At 33.2% G+C, this 21,165-nt stretch overlaps 1 protein-coding gene across 12 annotated transcripts in view; it reads right to left on the minus strand.

Annotated features, from left to right (window-relative positions):
• SPAG16 (sperm associated antigen 16) overlaps positions 1-21,165 on the minus strand; it is a 774,084-nt gene that overhangs the window by 709,923 nt on the left and 42,996 nt on the right. For all 12 annotated transcript variants that reach the window (XR_012072761.1, XR_012072758.1, XR_012072759.1 and 9 more), the window contains 2 exons: positions 17,926-17,995; positions 11,202-11,311 (listed from right to left, as the gene is read on the minus strand). Coding sequence is in view for 8 of the 12 variants with exons in the window: in XM_072961330.1 (XP_072817431.1) it covers positions 11,202-11,311; positions 17,926-17,995 (180 nt within the window). In the remaining 4 variants the exon portion in view is untranslated. The remainder of the gene's footprint in view (positions 1-11,201; positions 11,312-17,925; positions 17,996-21,165) is intronic.

A 21,165-nucleotide genomic window follows, 5' to 3' on the forward strand; every position in this document is an offset into this window, starting at 1 on the left:
AAGCTATAATGTCGAATCTGAAGACTACGCACAGGCTCAGCAACTTCCCCTAAAGCAAAGCTGATCTGGCTCAGTGCTAAATGTCCAGCTTGCCAACAGGAGAAGCCAACACGGAATCCTTGTTACAGCACCTTACCACGGGAAACCAGCCAGCCACCTGGTGGTAGACATTAGCTTGATCTCTCCCATTTTGGAGGGATTACTGTTTTGTTTTCACTGGCCATTTATGTATTCATATTTATCATGCAGGGTTCACTCAGAAAAACAAAAATCTGACTCCAAATTACCTTCTATGTCTCCTCCAAAGGGACAGCAGCCACGACAAGGGCAATTCTTTTACCTCAGACATTTCAGAAACAATTAGATATTAACTATGAGTGAATTCCCTTTGCTAGAAATACAAAAACACCATCTGATTGCCAAACTAGAGGCTTATGATAGCCTCATGATAAATGGTATTTTGGCTTAAGGCTGTTTCACAGTAAGCCCAGTGGGTTGGTGGACGCATCCCCTGGTTATTTCCTCAGTTTCTGATTGTGTACCTGGAATAGCCATATATTAGTCAATTAGTTCCATTTCCTCATTGGCTCACTGATTTATGAAGTAAGGGCTACTATGGCAGGAAGGGTCAAGTGAAAGCCCTAGGCCTTCCCACCCCACCAAGAAAGTAAACTGAAGACTAAATCACAGTTTTGTGGGAGTTATATAAATTAGTGCCACAATGAAGTATTTGAAAGATATAAAGGACAGATACCCATCACACCCTCATTAACTACCAGTTTGGCCTATACAGAAAATTTACGGATCTTAGAAAATGAATGTGAATTACCATAAAATTAATAAGGTGTAGTCCACAATGTTAACTACTATTTCTGACTGGATATTTGCCTTCATTGTTCTGAATGTACCACAATCCACACATACTTACAAATTCCCTCTTTCGTTGTCATGAAATACCCCACAATTCATGCTTATGTCCAAAATATGCATTTTACAGTAAATATGTTCATGGGCTAATGTCCACAGATTTAATGATAGCTCATCCCCCAGAAACAGACGGCCTGACAGAATAGTGGAATAGCTTTTTAAAAATTCAGTTACAGTGTTAGCATAAAAACACCTGCAAAGTTGTTCTCACATAGTCATGGAAACCAAAGGTTCACAGAAATAGAAGCAGCCCCTCTAACTATTAGGTCTAATAACCAACCTGCAAAGATCCTACTTCCTGCCCCAACATTAGGCTCTGCTACTAGATGGCCTCATTCAAAAAGGAAGAATGTTTCTACTGTGGCACATACAGAAGGCACCATCAAATTATAAGTTAACTCTGCCATCTAGTGATTCAGGGATCTCTGTGACAGTCCGGCACTCTTTGATAGAGGTGCTGCTAAATGGTGGATTTAAAAAGGACTTTCTGGAACACAGCCAAAAATCTGGGGCACATCTTAGTACTTCCATGTTAACTAGTAAACGTCAATGGAAAACTACAATGATCCAAGATAGCAGGACTAATAAATACTCAGACCCTTCAGGATTAAAGATATGCATCAACTCACCACACAAAGAATTCCAGTCAGTGCTGGTTAAGCAAAACACAAACCCTGATGAGCATTAAAGGAAGAAAGAAGCATAGCAAGTACATGTCAGGACTGGAAATAGACTGTTCAGCTCCAAATATTTTTGTTACATATATATTAATGATTTTTTTTTCTAATCCCTCTCCTAGTGTTAGAAGTTCCTTCTGCCATACCACGTATCCCTTCAATGTTTCCAGCTACTACTAGACAGTCCCTGACTTTACAGTCCTCCAACCAGATGGACCCAGTTCCTGGATTCTGGTAACAAAGTTCTCCCATTGTGCCTCCAACACAAAAAGTATCCTGCCATTGCCAATCTCTGAGTTGTCTGCCTGTCCCCTATTTGACATCTTAGTGCTTCTATTATCTACGTAACCAATTCCATGTATTAAAGCTATTTTATTCAAATGATCTAAAGTAGTTCTTTTCTGACTTAAACCCTAAATGTTTTTCTGTCTTTGTCAGAATGCAAAGCAAAACAACAGGAACAGTCATTTAACAACTGCTTTTAAAATTACAAAAGTGAACAAAACATTCCTCCTACCCTATTTCTCCTTCACCTTTATACAGAGGATACATGATAAAGCTTTCATATGTAGACTAAAACCCAAGAAATCGATCCCTAATGAAAGCAGATAAACTGCCTTCAGAGACCTACACACATGTGCTGGGACTGGAGGGAAAAACAAAGCTTGGAGTGACCCTAGAGCACCCCTGCCCCTGGCACACGCATGCAAGATCTACCACCTTTCCATGGGAGAGAATGACAGGCTATGAGAGTGGGGTGTAGGAAAGGAAAGGCAGACTCAGTAAAATATACTAATGTGTTTTAACCGGACAGTTCCAGAATTTCTCTATTTGGCCACTGTTGGTGCCGCAGCCTGCTCAGGTTTCCTGTCTGCTGTGCTCCAACGTCCCTGGCAGCTGACTCGCTCACCCACTTACAGAAAGCCCACACTCAGCCTTCACATATCCTTCAACATACAAGAAACTCATACCAGTTTGGAGTTCTGATTATGAAACAGAACCGAATTATCTGTAACTACTGACTTGAACCAATTTTATTGCCTAATCGAGTCTCTAATTAATGAATTTGAATTTTCAACCAAGCATCCCGAGTCATATGAAGAAGTAATAATAATAAAACACAACGTAAGATAAAGATGAAGACAAGCAGAAATAAACTTGGAAATGAAGAATCAAATTTTCAAAATAACAAATTCAACACATTGTTAGTGATAAACTGGATAAAGCCAATTCCTAAGCAGTAAGTTAAGGAGGCAAAGATGAAAAGATATATCAGGATGCAAAATAGATGGCTATATCCTGTAAAAATTTGACAACTCCTAAAAAAAAAGAAAAATACTTAAAAGATAATAGGGAATAGAAAGACAAGGCTGTTTCTTCACAAAAACACCAGGATTCAACACTTCCTATATTCCAATGGAAATATTAGACCATTTTCAAAAATTTTTAAAGATTTAACTAACAACAGTTGACAATTTTAAACTTTTCATAAAATTAAAGATATAAGAGGGTTAAGAGAATAGACATGAAGAATATGCGTGAGGAGGATTTCTTCAGAGTAAGCCCTCATGTGAGTCCTGCAATTGCTTTTAAAAACAACTCAGAGGGTAGCATGACAGAGAAAAGAGATCCAAGAAGAAAGAAACTATGAAGGGTACCACTAGGGAGAATATGGAGACTGACCCAAGGGGAGGCACTGCTCCAGACAAGGAAGTTCCTTACAGAAGTTGGTAGGGGATTCTGAAGAGCCATGATAGTGCCCACAAGGGCAATGGCTTTCCATATGTTCCAGGTTTCAAGAATCCTAAGTCATCATAAAGTAGTTAGAGTCAAAGACTATCTTTTCTATTCTCTTTACAGCTCTTTTTCCAATTTCAACCTTACCAGTTAACAAACTAGAATAAAAGGGGGAAAAAAACTATTACAAGTAATAAATGAATTCTTTAAAGTCACAAGATACAAGATTAATATAGAGAATTATGTTGCTTTTCTTTACACTAATAATTAACTATCAGAAAAAGAAAGCAAGGAAATAATCCCATTTAAAAATCACATCAAAAAGAATAAAATACTGGGAACAAACTTAACCAAGGAAGTAAAAGACCTATATTCTGAAAAGTATAAAGCGTTGATAAAGGAATTTGTAAACGATATAAAGAAGAAAAAAGATAGACCATGTTCGTGGATTGAAAGTTAATAGTGTTTAAATGTCCATACTACTCAAAGCAATCCATAATTTTAATCCAATTCTTATCAAAATCCCCATGAATATTTTTCACAGAACTAGAACTAATTCCTAAAATTTATATGGAACCACAAAAGACTCCAAATTGCTAAAGTAAACCTGAGGGAAAAAAAAAAAGCTGGAGGTATCACACTGTCTGACTCCAGACTCTATTACAAAACTACTTTAATTAATAGCATGGAACTGGCACAAAAACAGACATATAGATCAATGGAACAGAATAGAGAGCTCACAAATAAACCCTTACATCTATGGTCAATTAATCTGTGATAAAGGAAGCAAGAATATGCAATGGAGAAAAGGTAGTCTCTTCAACAGTGGTGCTTGGAAAAGCTGGACAGCTACATGTAAAGAAACGAAATTAGAGCATTTTTTCACACCATCTATAACAATAAACTCAAAATTGATTAAAGACCTAAATTTAAGTCCTGAATCCATAAAACTACTAGAAGAGAAGATAGGCAAAACACTCTTTTATATAAATCATAGCTATGTTTTCTTGGATCTGTCTCCAAAGGCAACAGAAATAAAAGCAAAAATAAACAATTGAGACCTAATAAAATTTAAAAGCTTTGCACAACAAAGGAAATCACTGACAAAATGAAAAGACAATCTACAGAATGGGAGAAAATATTTGCAAATGGTATGACTGATAGGGGTTAATAACCAAAATGATACAATTCAATATCAAAAGAACAACAATCCAGTTAAAAAATGAACAGAAGACATGAATAGACATTTTTCCAATGAAGACATACAGATGGCCAACAGGCACATGAAAAGATACTCAACATTTCTAATCATCAGGGAAATGCAAATCAAAACCACAATGAGATATCAACTCACACCTGTCAGAATGGCTATCATCAAAAAGAACACAAATAAAAATGTGAGGATATGGGGAATAGGGAACCCATACACTGTTGGTGGGAATGTAAATTAGTGCAGCAATTATGGAAAACAGAATGAAGGTTACTCAGATAGGTAAAAACAGAACTTCCATATGACCCAGCAATTCCACTACTGGGCATATATCTGAAGAGAAGGAAAACACTAATTTGAAAAGATACATGTACCCCAGTGTTCATAGCAGCATTGTTAACAATAGCCAAGATATGGAAGCAACCCTGGTGTCCATCAACACATAAATGGAGTACACACACACACACACACATATATATACCCACACACAATGGAATATTACTCAGCCATAAAAAGAATGAAAATCTGTCATTTGCAACAATGTGCATGGACCAAGAAAGTATCATTATTAGTGAAATAAGTCAGACAGAGAAAGACAAAAACTCTATATTACCACTTGCATGTGGAATCTGAAAAATAAAGCCAGTAAATGTGTTATATACAAAACAGAAACAGACTCCCAAATATAGAGGACAAACTAGTGGTTGCCAATGGGCTGAGGGAAAGGCAGAGGATCAAGATAGGTGTATGGGGTTAAATGATATAAACTACTATGTGTAAATAGATAAGCAACAAGGATACATTGTATAGCATGGAAAAAGATAGCCATTATTTTATAATAACTTTTACTGGAGTATAATCTATAAAAACATTGAATCACTATGTTGTACACCTGAAACTAATGTAATATTTTAAATCAACTATGCTTCAATTTAAAAAGAGGTAAATTGTGACAGTGAAAACATAAAGAAGGTAAAAGGGTAGCATTTTTATATGCAACTGAAGTTAAGTTGCTATCAATATAAATGGACTGTTAAATTTATAAGATGTTTATATATAAGTGTCATGGTAACCACAAAGCATAAACTTACAATATATTCACAGCAGATAAAGACAAAAGAATCGGAGTATACCATCATGAAACTCACTATTTCACAAAGGTAGGCAGCAATAGAAGGAAAAAGGAAGAATTGAACTACACAATCAGAAAGCAAATAAAAAAGAGTCATTAGTAAGTCCTTACCTATGAATAATTACTCTAAATGTAAACAGATTGAATTTTCCAGTCAAAAGGCACATAGTGGATCAATGGGTTAAAAAACAAACAAACAAAAAACAAGACCTAACTATATACTCCCTATGAAAGATTCATTTAAGCTTTAAAGACACACATATGCTCAAAGCAAAGGGATACAAACAGATATTCTATGCAAATAAAAATCAAAATAAAAGTGGGGTTATACTGATATGGAACAAAATGGAATTTAAGCCAAAAATAGTAGCAAGAGATGAAGAAAATCATTATATAATGATAAAGGGGTCAACTCATCAAGAAGATATAACAATGGCAATATCTACACATCCAACGTTGCGGCACCTAAATATGTTAAGCAAAAATTAATAGATCTGAAAGAAGAAATGCAAAACAAAACAATAAGGTACTTCCCTATTCCATTTTCAGAAACAGATAGATCAACCAGACAGAAAATCAACAAGGAAATGTTAGACTTAGTCACACTTTAGACCAAAAGGGCCTAATAGATATACAGTTTATCCAAAAGTGGCAGAATATACATTCTTTTCAAGTGCATAAGAAACATTCCCTAGGATAGATTATATGATAGCACATAAAACAAGTCTTAGTAACTTTAAGAAGATTCAAATCATACCAAGTATCTTTTCAGATCACAATAACATGAAACTAGAAATCAACAAGAGGAAAGCTGGAAAATTTACAAACATGTGGAAACTCAACAACACACTCCTGCAACCAATGGGTCAAAGAAGAAATCAAAAGTCAAATTAAAAAAAAATCTTGAAACAATGGAAATGGAAACACAATGCACCAAAACCTATGGGATTTTGTAAAAGCAGTTCTTAGAAGTTTACAGCAGTAAGGGCATATATGAAGATTAAAAAAGATCTCAAATAATCAACCTCACTTTACACCTCAAGGAACTAGAAAAAGAGGAACAAAATAAGCCCAAAGTTAGCAGAAGGAAAGAAATAACAGGATCAGAGAAGGAATTAAAAAAAATAGAAACAGAAAAATAATAGAAAAGATCAAAACTAAGAGCTGTTTTTTGAAAAAATAAACAAAATTGATATTTTCAGCAAGACTAACTTAAAAAAAGAGAAGACAACTAAAATCAGAAATTAAAGTTGATAATGCAGAAATATATAGGATCATAAGAGACTACTATGAAAAATTATAATCCAAAAAGTGGTACAACCTAGAAGTAATGGGTAAATTTCAAGAAACATAAAATCTAGCAAGAGTGAATTATGAAGAAATCAGAAATCTGAACAGATCAGTAACAAGTAAGAAGACTGAGTCAGTAATCAAAAAACTCCCAACACAGAAAAGGTTAGAACCAGATGGTTTCACTGGAGAATTCTATCAAATATTTTAAGAATTAATGCCAGTGCTACTCAAACTCTTTCAAAAAAACTGAAGAGGTTGGAACATTCCTAAACTCATTTTTAGAGGCCAGCATTATACTGATACCAAAAGCAGAAGAGAACACTGCAAGAAAAGAAAACTACAGTACAATATACCTAATGAATATAGACGTAAAAATTCTCAACAAAATATTAGAAAACTGAATTCAATAATACACTAAAAGGGTCACATACCATGATCAAGTGGAATTTATCTCTTGGATGTAAGGCTGATTCAACATAAGCAAATCAATAAATGCCATACTGCATTAATAGAAAGAGACAAAAACATCATATGACCATCTCAATAGATGCAAGAAAAGGATTTGAAAAGTTCAACATCCTTCCATGATTAAAGACCCTCAACAAACTAGGTATAAAAGAAATATACCTCAACATAATAAAGGCCTACACAAAAAAAATCCCACAGCTAAGATCATACTAAACAATGAAAGGTTGAAAGTTTTTCCTCTAAGATCAGGGACAAGACAAGGGACAAGGAAGCCCACCTCTCATCACTCTTATTCAAAATAGTACTGGAAGTCCTAGCTAGATCCATCAGGCAGGATAAGAAAATAGAAGTTGTCCAAATCAGAAGGGAAGAAGTAAATTGTCTCTATTTGATGACATGTCTCTATAAAATGACATGATGCTATATATCTAGGAAAACCTAAAGACTCAATGAAAAATCTGTTGGAACTAGCCAACAAATTTGGTAGTTACAGGGTATGAGATTAACATACAGAAATCAGTTTTGTTTCTATGCACTAACAGTGAAATGTCTTAAAAAGAAATAAAGAAAACAATCCCATTCCCAATAGCATCAAAAACAATAAAATACATCGGAATAAATTTAACCAAGGAAGTAACAGATCTGCACAATGACAACAATCACACATTGATGAAAAAAAAAAACTGAAGAAGACAAGTTGAAAGCTACCCAATATTCATAGGTTGGAAAAATAAATATTGTTTAAATATCCTTACTACCCAAAGCCATCTATTGATTCAATGCAATCACTATCAAAATTCCAATGTCATTTTTCCCAGAAATAGAAAAAAAATGCTAAAATTTGTGTAGAACCACAAAAGACCTTCAAAACAGCCAAAGCAATCCTGAGAATGAAGAACAAAGCTGAAGGCATCACACTCCTGATTTCAAACTATACCACAAAACTATAGTAATCAAAACAATGCAGTATTGACATAAAAATAGACACACAGGCCAAAGGAAGAGAATAAGAATAGAGAACCCAGAAATAAATTTCCAAATATAGACAATTAACATTTGACAAGGGAACCAAGAATAATCAATGGAAAGAATAGCCTTTTCAATAAATGCTTTTGGAAAAACTGGATAATTATATGCAAGAAAATAAAATTGGACTACTATCTTATACCACTCAAAAAAAAATCAACTCAAAATGGATTAAAGACTTAAATATAAGACCTTAAATTATAAAACTTTCAATGAAAAAAGGGGGAAAGCTTCTAGACATATGTATTGCCACTGATCTTTCTGGATCATGACATCAAAGCCCAAGCTACAAGGGCAAAAATCAACAAGTGAGACTACATCAAACTAAAAACGTTCTGCACAGCAAAAGACATAATCAACAAAATGAAACAGCAACCTACTGAATAGGAATGAATTTCTAGTGAATGGGAGAAAATATTTTCAAATCCAACATATCCAATAAAGGGTTAATATAAAAAAATATATTAATAACTCATACAACTCAATAGCAAAAATAAGACAATTTGATTTTAAAAAATGGGCAGATGATGTGAATAGACAGTTTTCCAAAGACACACAGATGGTCATCAGGCACATGAAAAGATCCTCAGCATCACTAATCATCAGGGAAATGCAAATCAGAACTACAATTAGATATCACTTCACACTTCTCATAATGGTTATTATCAAAAAGATGACAAATAACAAGTGTTGGTGAAGATGTGGAGAAAGCGGAACCCTCATGTATTATTAGAGGGAATGTAAATTGGTACAACCATTATGGACAATAGTATGGAGATTACTCAAAAAATTAAAAATAGGAAAACCATACTATCCAGCAATTTCACTTCCAGGTATATATCCAAAGAAAATAATAACAGGATGTTGAAGAGAAATCTGTACTCCTGTGTTCATTACTGCATCGTTTACAATAGTCAAGATATAGAAACAACTTAAGTGTCTGTCAATGAATGAATGGATAAATAGGATGTGAGATAGATGGATAGGTGGATACATAGATTGGATGGATGGATGGATGGATGGATGGAAAATCTAAAAAAGCTGAACTCATAGAAGCAGAGGAGCGTGGTAGTTACCAAGGACTAGGAGGTGGAGGGATTGGGGAGATGTTGGTCAAAGGGTACAAACTTGCAGGAAAAAAATTAAAAGAAAAATACTAGTAAAAATTATTACTTGGTAAAGTGGGGAAGAATTCACTTTGTTATACATTTGGCACTTTCATAAGTCATGGTTTTTCTACCATGTTGTAGATATTATGTTAAATATTTTGATGAAACACTGAAAAAGAACATACTATACATAAACATGTAATGTACTTGTTCTATATTTTAGCAACTTTTTGTCACATAAAAAGCCAATCGTGCATTACTAATGTATGGCTTACAAGCCATAAGCAATTAGTGAGTGAATCAACAAATCATTTCTAAGTATGACTTACTACTTGAAAAAGAATGTCTATGGCATTAGAACACAAAAATGTTCCTGATGACAACCACCACTATCATACCCAAAATCCTTAACTCTGATTTTTGTTTTATTATTGTGAGTACTTTATTTGTTCCTTGAACTAATAACCTCTGTGGAGAAAAAACTAATAACCACAAGAAGAAGCACTACTACTGACAGCAAGACAGTTGTCCACCACCACTGCCTGCAATTGGTAGAGAATTGAATTAAAGGCAGGCAAAGGAGTGGAAAAGCTTCATGGAAGCAAAAGAGGTAAGGTCCCTCCTGATGGGACATTGGAGGCATGGGGAAGCTGGTGGCAGGCTGAAAAGAGATCTCCCTCAAACATCACAAATCTGTAAATTAATATTGATAACAAAGGAACAGTAAAATATTAATTTAAATATCACAAAGAAGTGATTATCAAAGACTTAGCATAACCTAAAAGTATTTATTCTGTATTATATTCAAATACTGTATATAATACTAGCTTCCAATGCATACCTTTCAGGAAAAAGTGTTATCGATATTAGCTAGGTAAATGATTTATCATTTGAATTCATAAAAATCTATTGTTCTCATAGCATTACTACTCCTGAAAAATTATAATTATAAATATTGTCATTCCTAAATGAATGTCAGATATTTTAGAACTCAAAGGTAACAATTACTTTATAAAAACAGTCATTACCTCAGCTAGACTTTGATTCAATTTTCATGACAAGAAACTAAACCCCTCATAGGTTTTATGTAATTTTTTTCTTCCTCATTTTTGATGTCTTTGTCTGTGTGATCAGACATTAATACTACTTTTCTGTAATCACTGTAGCAGATTTTAACTACCAGCCTGATTACAAAGAAAAGGCACTCAGATATAAGGAGATTCTTAAATGGGACATAATTCTTTCCATTCTGTTTTTTAAAAATACTAAGAAAAGTCTAAAGTTATACTACGAGAAAATAAGTAATGATCTGGTAGTGATTTCTTTTGGACAAAGATTGTTTTAAACAGAAAAATGAGCAGGTGAGCAGAAACAGCCATGAGTAAGCTGGAGTATGTGGCAGAGTGACTCATTAAGCTGTCTCTGCCACTAGTAAGTGTGTGTCCCTCAATTAACTAGCTACTAGGAACATTGGAGAACCCCCATTTTCCATCTATAGACCAAGGGGCTTGAAATACATAACTTCTAAATTCCTCTTCCAATAAAATAATGATACAATGTTAGTCCATGAGTCTGAACATCTGAGAATTAAGAATGAAATAATGGAAACAAAAATATCATACCTTTTTATTAACTTTCATCTTTGTTTTACGTTTGTTTTGTTCTCTGGCTTCACGAAGACCTTTCTGAGTAGGACCTTCTGGTGCATTTTCCTTTTCACAATTAGGAGCAACTATAAGATAATATAATTTATGCTTAACATTGATACTGTTTGTAAGAAATACTACAGCCAAAAGAAAAAAAAAGCCAAATTCATTATACACATATGTTTTGAGGTATTAAACTAATAATATCAAAACCATACCAAAATGTTGTAAATGAAGACTCAAATTCATTTCCCAAAAAAGGAGGGTGGCATTGCTGCAAGCTTAGTGAAATGGCAATGGTGAGTCAGATGGAGAACATACGAGACAATCTCTAGCTACATGACATCTAACTTCCTGTCGTCATGAGGTTTCATGTGTTTATAAACAAAGCTGACGGGGCTCAAAGGAGACAATGGTAAACAATGACAAAATTTCCCAAGTGGAACTGGATAATTAATAAGAGATTTTAAAATAAATATTGTATTAATAAAATATCCTCTATGCTTCTCAACGTTTAGGAAAACACAGCGTAACATTCCAATACAGTTGAACACTGATCTCTAAACTCTCTTGGATGTAAAGGGCAGCCCTAAAGGAAGCATCTGAAGGAAAAAGTGACAGGAAAATTCTGTTTCCATATATATATACATGGTTAAGTACACATAATTACCCCCTGTATTTCTAAACAGCAAGCTGATTTCAAAATAATGAATACGGTTATAATCATCAACACATAATTAAAAGAAAGAACTCAATGTTATAAATTATGACACTAATTTATAATAGAGAAAAGATGATAAAGACAAAAATATCTGGATAGCTTTAATGTCAAGGCTCTCAAAGAATCCTGATGTTATAAAGGTAAGTAAGGAAGTGCATGCTGGCATTCAGTGTCTTTTCTGATCTAATTTTTCTTATTCAGTCCAGTTTCAGGCAAAGGAGAAAACTGGTCTAAACAATGTACATGTATTATTTCATGAAATCTTATCAATAACCCTGTGAAGGTCACTACCATTTGTTCCCTTTTATACATGAGGAGAATTTGTATAGTAATATATATAAAGAAGAAAGGAGAAAGCAGTAAGGAGTGAAACTCAGGATTCTAGCAGGTAATTCTAGGAATATGAATAGATCTCAAGTAGTATGTAAAACATTATTAAGCACCACTTCATAAGAGAAATAAAACAAAAACAAGAAACAAACAAAACGGTAAGGATAAATGAAAGTAAAAAACAAAAAGGGCTTGGTTTATGAGTATATATATAGTTGTTCCACAAGCAAAATTTTAAAAATGTACACTTTAACAAGACTTTAGGAAAAAATTCAACATTTGAAACCAAAATAAGAATAAACATTGAAGAATGTATGCTGAATTGGCAGAGAAACACTTCTTATTTCTCAGTGTACCAATAATAAATGATTTCCACTCTCCATCAGATAAACAACTCTTATTTACATAAAGATTTGTAGAACAAATGAGAGGCTCAAATGTTAAGGTCTCTGTCACATTCACGGTTAAGTGACTATAATTTTCAAATTCCACATAGTGCTTCTTAATGTTTTGTAATATCCTAGCAACGTCCATGTCTCTATCACAGCATTCTCATCTTCATCATCTAATGCCTATTAATGACAAGGCCTATAGGACCAACTGGTGCTATGCTATTTCCCAAATTTTTCTTGAGCACGATTATCATCTTAAGGAAGGTACAATTCCTTAACAGAAATAAAACAAACATCAAATAAACAAACACATTTTCACTTACAGAAATTATAATTATTGTACTTTCAGTGCTAAATTTCACCCCTTTAACCATTTCTCCATGCATACACACATTCAACCAAAGTTAACTGAACATGTTCAGGACCCTGGCTAAATGTCAGAAATGTATGAATATATTCATTTAACAAATACTTAAGCTTCTACATTGTGCCAGTCCACACCTCCGTTATAGATTAAACATAGCTGAAGAGAGAATTATTTAACTGAAAAAATGTTTTGAAAAAATTATCCATACTTTACCTTACAGAGATAAATAGAAAATATCTAAGAGATCAGAAAGCTAAAACGAGATCAAGCGCACAACTAATTGGAATTCAGAAAAAGGTATAGAGATAAAGGGGAAGAGGCTATATTTGAAGAGATCATTTACCTTTCTAAACTAGACCATATACTCCATATAATCATAAGACATTGACATCTCGTAGTGCAATTCTGAGCAGCAATAAATACCCAACTTGAAAAGGAGCAGTTAATTAAACTAAACCTTAAGGAATACTTTGCTCTACTATATATGAAATCTATTTGTGAAGCTCTGAAGTCAGCTTTCAGTTTTTCACTTCATAAAATGTTTCCAATTTCTAGCTTTTCTTCCTGAATTCATAATTTCCTATCATAAGTTACAAGATAGCATAAAAACCAATTACATGTATCTTTATAACCTGCTTTGGAAATAGGCATTATTGTATTCAAATTGCACCCTCACATGAAATCAAAGTAATAGATGTAAATAACTAACACAAACATACAAATAAAACCAGCATATTCATAAACTTTTGAACTTAAGTAACTTGCACAAAAAGTTTCATCTCATAATATGTAATAGTAAAGTGCTTTCTGTGTAGTTCTTGTATTTGATACTTACTATTCTCATAACAAAGAAAAATGTAACACAAAACTATTACTTCAAATATCTAGTTGATAATAATTCAGTATTTCAAAGCTTCTCCTAGATTTTCTTTAATTCTACATACCACACAAGAGCAAATACAGAATTATAAACCCTTTTTAGGTAAGAAAGTTGAGTACTAAAATATTAATAATATTCTCTCTAGGTGGCAGCAATAGTGGATAATTATTTAAACTTATTTTATCATTTAAATTTTCTGTAATAAGCATGTCACTTTGATAGTCAAAAAATACAGTATGTTTAAAATTCTTTGATAGAGTCCAACTTTTATCTTATTCCTTAAATTCAGATTAAATAACAATTACTTTGTATTTTTCCTTAAGTTCAGAGTAAATGATAATCAATTCATTGTTTCCTAACTACAGAGTGAATTACATTTAATCTGAAGAATTTCTACTGCCATACCAACTTCTGCTCAAAATAAACAAAAAATGGATAGATGAATGAACAGACAGAAAAAAAATATTTTAAAAATTAAACTAAAATGTGAAAATGAAGAGGGAAGGAGTTAAACATATGAAAACAATTGTGAAGGACAGCAGGATTTATGAGGAATCACCAGTTAATCAATGAACCTCTTCTTTTCAAATAACAGTCCTTGCTTAAGTAAGGTTCCAAGTTGGTCAACCAAATTGAGTGATGACAGAGTCCAAGATCACACAGCCAAATATTGACACAAAAAGCTTAGGAAAAGGTACTGCAAGTCTCATATCTAAAACTAGAATGCATGTTTATAAGGAGCACAAAATTATTCAGTACAGAATTTAAGAAACTTTATTCAGGTAATAGAGATTATACAACTAAAAGAACCCTGTTTTCTTCAAGGGTTGGAATTTATTTCTTTTGATCAAAATCAATTAAAGATACCACGGATAAAAATATAATTACAAACTTGATCTTCAAAGTAACTTATAAATGTCAGTCTAGAAAAATATGTAGTATGTTCATTTATGAATTAGATTAAATACCAGGAGATAACTTCATAAAGGAGTTATCTAACCATCTGTTTATTTTAATAGAGATGCCAAGGATAAATAAAACCATAAACTCTTATAATAGAATGTAACATTAGAGATTAACTGATACAAGCATCTACCCAATGCAAAATTCCTCAATCTTTAAGCCTTCTTGTATATATTCTTTCTCATAAACTTTAGTCATTTTAAGAGTTAGAGTTCCTGAGATTATAGTAGTTTCACATTCTCCTTTCATATCTAATTATAATCTTCTTAAAAGTTATCTACACATTAAACAAATAATTTTTGATGTAAGAGAAATATAGACTGTTTGAAAACATGAGTAAGGAAAAAATATAGAAAATAATCAAATCACACAAAGAAAACTATATAAACATTTTGGTGCACATCCTCCAATCATTTTTCTTTGCATATATTTAACAGACTGCTCTTATACTATATAAACATTTTTATTCCTTGAAATTAATATTATAATATGAGCATTTTCTTATGCATAATTTTTAAAGACTTCCTAGTATTGTATGATTAACTATATTCAAACATTCACTTGTGGCTAAACATTAAGACTGCTATTTTGTTACTATAGATATGACTGCAATAAACATCCTTGCACATTGTTTCTAGGCAACACTGAGCATAACTGTTATTTCTTTCACATAAAATATTAGGAGAGGAACTACTAAATAAGGCTAGGAAAAAATTTCAGACATAAGGATGCTACATATTTCTTTGAAGCCTTAATTAATCAGAGAACACAATGAACAGTTATCTGGAAATAACAGGATGTTATGTTTATTAAGAAAACTCACCATTTTGCAGTATTTCTAGATCACTCTCTTTTAAATCAACATACTGATGTATAATTTACATACAATAAAATTCATACATTTTAAGTGTAGATTTGGATAAGTTTTGACAAAGTAGGCATACAAAACTAACCAGCAAAATCAAGATACATAAATTTGTACTATCTCCCAAATTACTGTTTTCTTATCCTTTACATACGTTATAAACATAACCTTACAATGCTGTAATTTTTTTTTATCAGTCACTTTCCTTTTAAGGAAATTAAGAAGAGGAAATCTTAATCATTGTATCAACTAGAATTTAACATTTCTAAATCTCTGTACAGCAGTCAAGTCAGCCGATCTGAGTTTCCTTCTGGCTTACTTTTCTTTAGGCCCAAAGGAAATACTTCAGTATTTCCTGTACTTCAGAATGACTCGAAACAAAATCTCTCAGCTTTCATTAATTTTGAAATATATATCACACTAACTTCTGAATGACATTTTTATTAAATATAGAATTCCAAATTAAAACTTTCCACATTTTAAAGATGTCATTTCATTGTTTATAACCTCCATTATTTCTGATGAGAAATCAGCCTTTATTTGTATGATTTTTCTCCTGTAGATAGCATGTCTTTTCTCTCTTGCTTTCAAGGTTATCTCACATAAATTTTGAATATGATGCAGCCAGGCACGATTTTATTTGTGTTTATAGTTAGCTGATTTTTTTGGATCTGAAAGTTGATGTTTTACGTATAGTTTGAAAAACTTTAGGTCATTTCTTTTAATATTTTTATGCCCCATTCTCATTCTTTTTTCCTTTGGGATTCCAAATATCTGTACGTTAAACAGGCAAATTTCCCTTCAATTTTTTTCTCCCTTCCTGAGAATAAATGATTTCTGCTGATGGTTCTTAAAATTCACTGACACTTCTGTCATCTCTAATCTACTATGAAGTATCAAATTTTAATTTTAGTTATTGTATTTTTCAGTACGAGATTTCTATTTCCTTTTTTTTGTTTTGACTTTCCATTTATCTGCCAAGATTCACAGTCTCTTCACTAGTCAATGTCATATTTTCTTTTAAGTTCTTGATCATATCGAAAATAGTTGCTTTAGCATTTTTATCTGTTAAATCCAACACCTGGGCCATCTCAGTGTAGGTTTCCATTTATTGCTTTTTGTCTTGATTGTGGATCACATTTTCCAGTTTCTATAACCAAACTAGAAATTATACACTGGGCAGTATGATGATAGATTATAAAGACTCTAGACAATTACCTTAATCCTAATGGTACTGATTTTTGTTCAGCAGGCAGTTTAATTTTTTGATAATCACCCTGAATTCCAGGCCTAATTTTATGCTTTGTTAGAGTGGATCCATGGAAAGCTTTAAGTATTTCTCAAGGTTCTCTAGTTTGGCAAAATTGAAAATCTAAACCCTGTTTCCTCCAAGAATTCTGCGTAACCTTTATATTTGGTTTTATAGGCTGGGTACAGGATGCTTAATGTTACCAGGGTATTAAAAAAGTCTCTCCATCCAGGCATGGACAGATGACAATGCATCCCATGACTGCTTGACGTCTAGAATCCCTGGTCCCCTCTTAATCCTATAGAGTCCTCTTTCTCTGGTAAGTCTAAGGTAGTCTTGCATGTGTAGCATAGCCATCCACTAAGGACTCATAGCAAACACCCTCACAAACCAGGCCAGTGCTCACTGTAGCACCTTCTTATCTGGTGCCCTTTCCTACAGATTCTGGTTGTTTCAACAACTTATAAAGTATAGTCTTTGTCTTTTCAGTTTATACAGGATGCCGTGCTCTTCTTGACCTCCATCTCCATGGAGTTTGGTTTGAAAATTTCCCCAGACAAAAAGCCATAGAGATACTTACAAATTTTCCTTCTGTCATTTGCCTTCTGTGATTTGCACAATTTTCCAACACCTAAAATTTATTGCCTCATATATAGTCCAGTTTTAAGTTATTTATGAAGAGAGAGCTAGTCTAGTACCAGATACTCTATCAGGGTCAAAGCAGAAGTCCTCTCATTATGGTTTATTCACATGTTTCTCTAAAATACAATATTATATCTATATTTCTTCTTCATATTTTCATTAATATTTCAATTTATAAAAGAATTACTATACCATTTATTAATTTAAATATCTCTAGAATTTTGAGTTCTGATAAGGCTGAGAAATAAACAACCAATAAAAAATTAGAATTTTATCACATTTTACTTTTACCTCTAATTTCAGGAGCATGGGAACTATGCCCTATTTCCATATGCTTCAATGTTTCTTGAAGTCCATAAATCTAAAAAATGAAATCCAAAGATATGGGGTTATATACTAAATGACTCAAAAAAGGGTTTAAAATTCAATGTTTAAATATTGATTACAAAATATAGAAAATATTAATCTCTCTTGGGTTAATTCCTATGTATTTTAAAAATTTTTAAACATTAATTTCAACAAAAGAAAACATAATTTTAAATTTAAATTCAATTCCACAAGCAAGTATTAAGTATCTATTATGGGTAAGCATCAGAAATATTTATTTCAAAGCATAGTTTCCTGAACCTGAATGTTGCACACTTTTAATGATAATTATCTAGGTCTCTACTTTGAGAGTTTTCTCCTCTGTTGAAATTGCTTCACAACAACTTAATTCATCTTCATGTCCATAAAAGATGAGGTAAGTATTAGTTGGGAAGAAAAATATGAAGAGACTGTTATTATCCTAAACCTCTTAGCTCTTTTTCCACCCACAAACAGTCTTTGTTTTATTAAACATATTTTATAATTAAGAACATTTGTTTGGTGGCATACCATTTACCTCTATTTCCTGAATAATAAACTTAATTAAAAATTCAATCTTAAAAAGCTATCTCATCCCTCATACCATTATACTAACAAAAATATCATCTGTTTAATTATATATAGATACACACATTCTTCTGCTATCACTGAGTAGCAACATTTCTTTACTAATAGAAAATAGCACATAATAAATTGTAATCTATAGATTAGCACTCATGAAATGCCTAGGTTAGAAAAACAGTGAAAGATTTATATCTATTCTTAGACGCCAAGTGGATTATAAAAATTTTATATGAATTTCTTATTTAGAGTAGCATAAAATTTACATAAAAGTTGCAAATATGGAACAGAGAGTTCCTAGACGCCCTGCACCCCATTTCCCCTGTTAATGTCATGCATTACCATGGTACAACATTAGGTTCAATACCCAAACCAGTTTGGTTGGTGGTCCATCTGTAGGTGCCCACAATAGCTCCTTTGTCCCTTGACATACCCCATTAGTGTGTTGGGTATTTCTTCCTTCCTTCCTCTCTCCCTCCTCCTGCCCTCTTTCTTTCTTTCATTTTCCTTTCCTTCCTTCCTTCATTCCTTCCTTGCGTCCTTCTTTCCTTTCTTCTTTGCTTTTTCACTTTATGAACATTACCTAACTTTCTAACACAAGATGTCCCAAATGCTCATCCAGCTCATCTTGTATTTTCCTTGCCTAGACTACAATCAGTCACTTCTCCAAGGAACACTATTTCATTTTATTGGAGAATAGTATTAGAAATCGGTATCTGGGCACCGGGTATACGCACTGCCACTACAGTATTATTACATCTAGACCTTCTCAGCAGACAGAGCCTCTCAGCAGATTTTTAGAATATTTCTTGAATTGGTGGGATGGTATGGCTCAGTGGAAGACTCCTGTGCTTAGCATGTAAAAGGTCCCAGGTTCAATCCCTAGTACCTCCACTAAAAATAAATAAATAAACCTAATTACCTGCCCCTCAATAAATAAATAAATGAAATTTTAATAAATATATAAATATTCTTAAAAAATTAAACCCCATGATCCAAAAAAGATAAAATATAATTTATTATACATATATATATACTAACAAATAAATTATATTTTAGCTTTTTTCAAACATAGAGCTCTAATTCAGAATTCTTGATGTTTTTGGTAATTCTGTGAAACTGAAAATAATTAAATTATATATGTTTCTGTAAGATTTAAATAAATTTAAAAGTTACCACACTGTTTATTATATATCAAAAGAACCTGAAAACACATACTAGATTTTTGTCATCTCACAGTATACTTTAACTTCTGGATATACAAACTAAATAGCACTAAAAGATTCTAAAATCTAATCTTCCTCATGCAAAGTATTTGAGAGGTCTGTATGTTTAGAGAAACACAGTAAGTTCATTAAGATAAAGTTTTTAGGGAAATGACATAAGAGTCAGGACAATGAGGTCATAGATGTTAAGGGTCTCACACATGCTTGGCAGAGGCCATGGAATGAGCAAGGTGTACTAGTTTCACACTCAAAAAACCCACTCAGAACCACGTACCTCAAAATCAGGAATACAACCAAACCACTCACACTACTCTAGAAAATGAAGGCCAAGAGAACAGCATGTAGACTTTGGGGCCAGTGGATAAGTGGCCCTTGTACTAGGAACCACCTGGGAAGAATGAGAAGAGGATGCCATTTGAAGGGAGAAAATTAACACTGATAGTTATGTTTTAGCTAAATAATCAGTTAAAAAATATAACATTCAAATATCCTGTGTTAAACTCGAAGAGACTGTTTTACCCAGAAAGATCCGGATAGTCTGTAATAGCAAATTATGTTTTCTTTTGCCTTCAGCAGGAGTAGAGTTCAAAGACGAAATAAGTTGTAGATAATAAAGATATAGTTCTTTGCACATCTGAATGGCAGTGTGTAAAATTCAACCCTGCCTCAGAGAGTGATTTTAATTTTTAAACATGTTTTCATCTTAGATACATATCAATCATAAGGCAAGTAACCTTATCTGTTTAATAGGTAAGAAAACAGACATATATGAAAAATTAGGTGAATGTTCACATGGCTACTTTGCAGCACAGTTGGGACTGATCTCTACCACTCCTAATCCTTAGCTCTTTTAACTAAACTAGCGAAGAGCAATGTGAACCCAAAGACTGTATGTGGCCTAAATATGTTTTTAATATGGCCTTTCATCCAACATATTAGAGAAAGGGGAACTGATGGCCTTTACAGAAAGATAATATCCCGTATCACACAGATGATGAGTAGAAGATCTAATGACAGACAGGTTGAAGATATAGAAACTAACAATCTGGAGGGAAGTGTAGGCACTGGCCAGCATGGATGCCTGGAGGGCCCTGATATCCTTGAATAGTGAAACTTAGTCTGAGTGGTCTGTCAGAGATGCCAAAGTATACGTGGTCACTGGGGAATGTATGGCCAGCTCACTGAGGGATTCCTCCCAGGAGAAGGGTAATAGGGAGATAAGCATGAGAACAGGGGGATAAGGAGAGTAAGATGGGCAGCAAAAGTCTAAGCTGAGTTTGTGGCAGGAAAAGAAGTAGGAGCAACCTGACTCTAGCTCACAGGAATCCAAGCTGTAGGGTTGTGCCTCTTGTTGGGAGCTAAAGGGACAGGTTAGATG

Source organism: Vicugna pacos, chromosome 5, assembly GCF_048564905.1.
Source record: "Vicugna pacos chromosome 5, VicPac4, whole genome shotgun sequence".
Taxonomy (NCBI): domain Eukaryota; kingdom Metazoa; phylum Chordata; class Mammalia; order Artiodactyla; family Camelidae; genus Vicugna; species Vicugna pacos.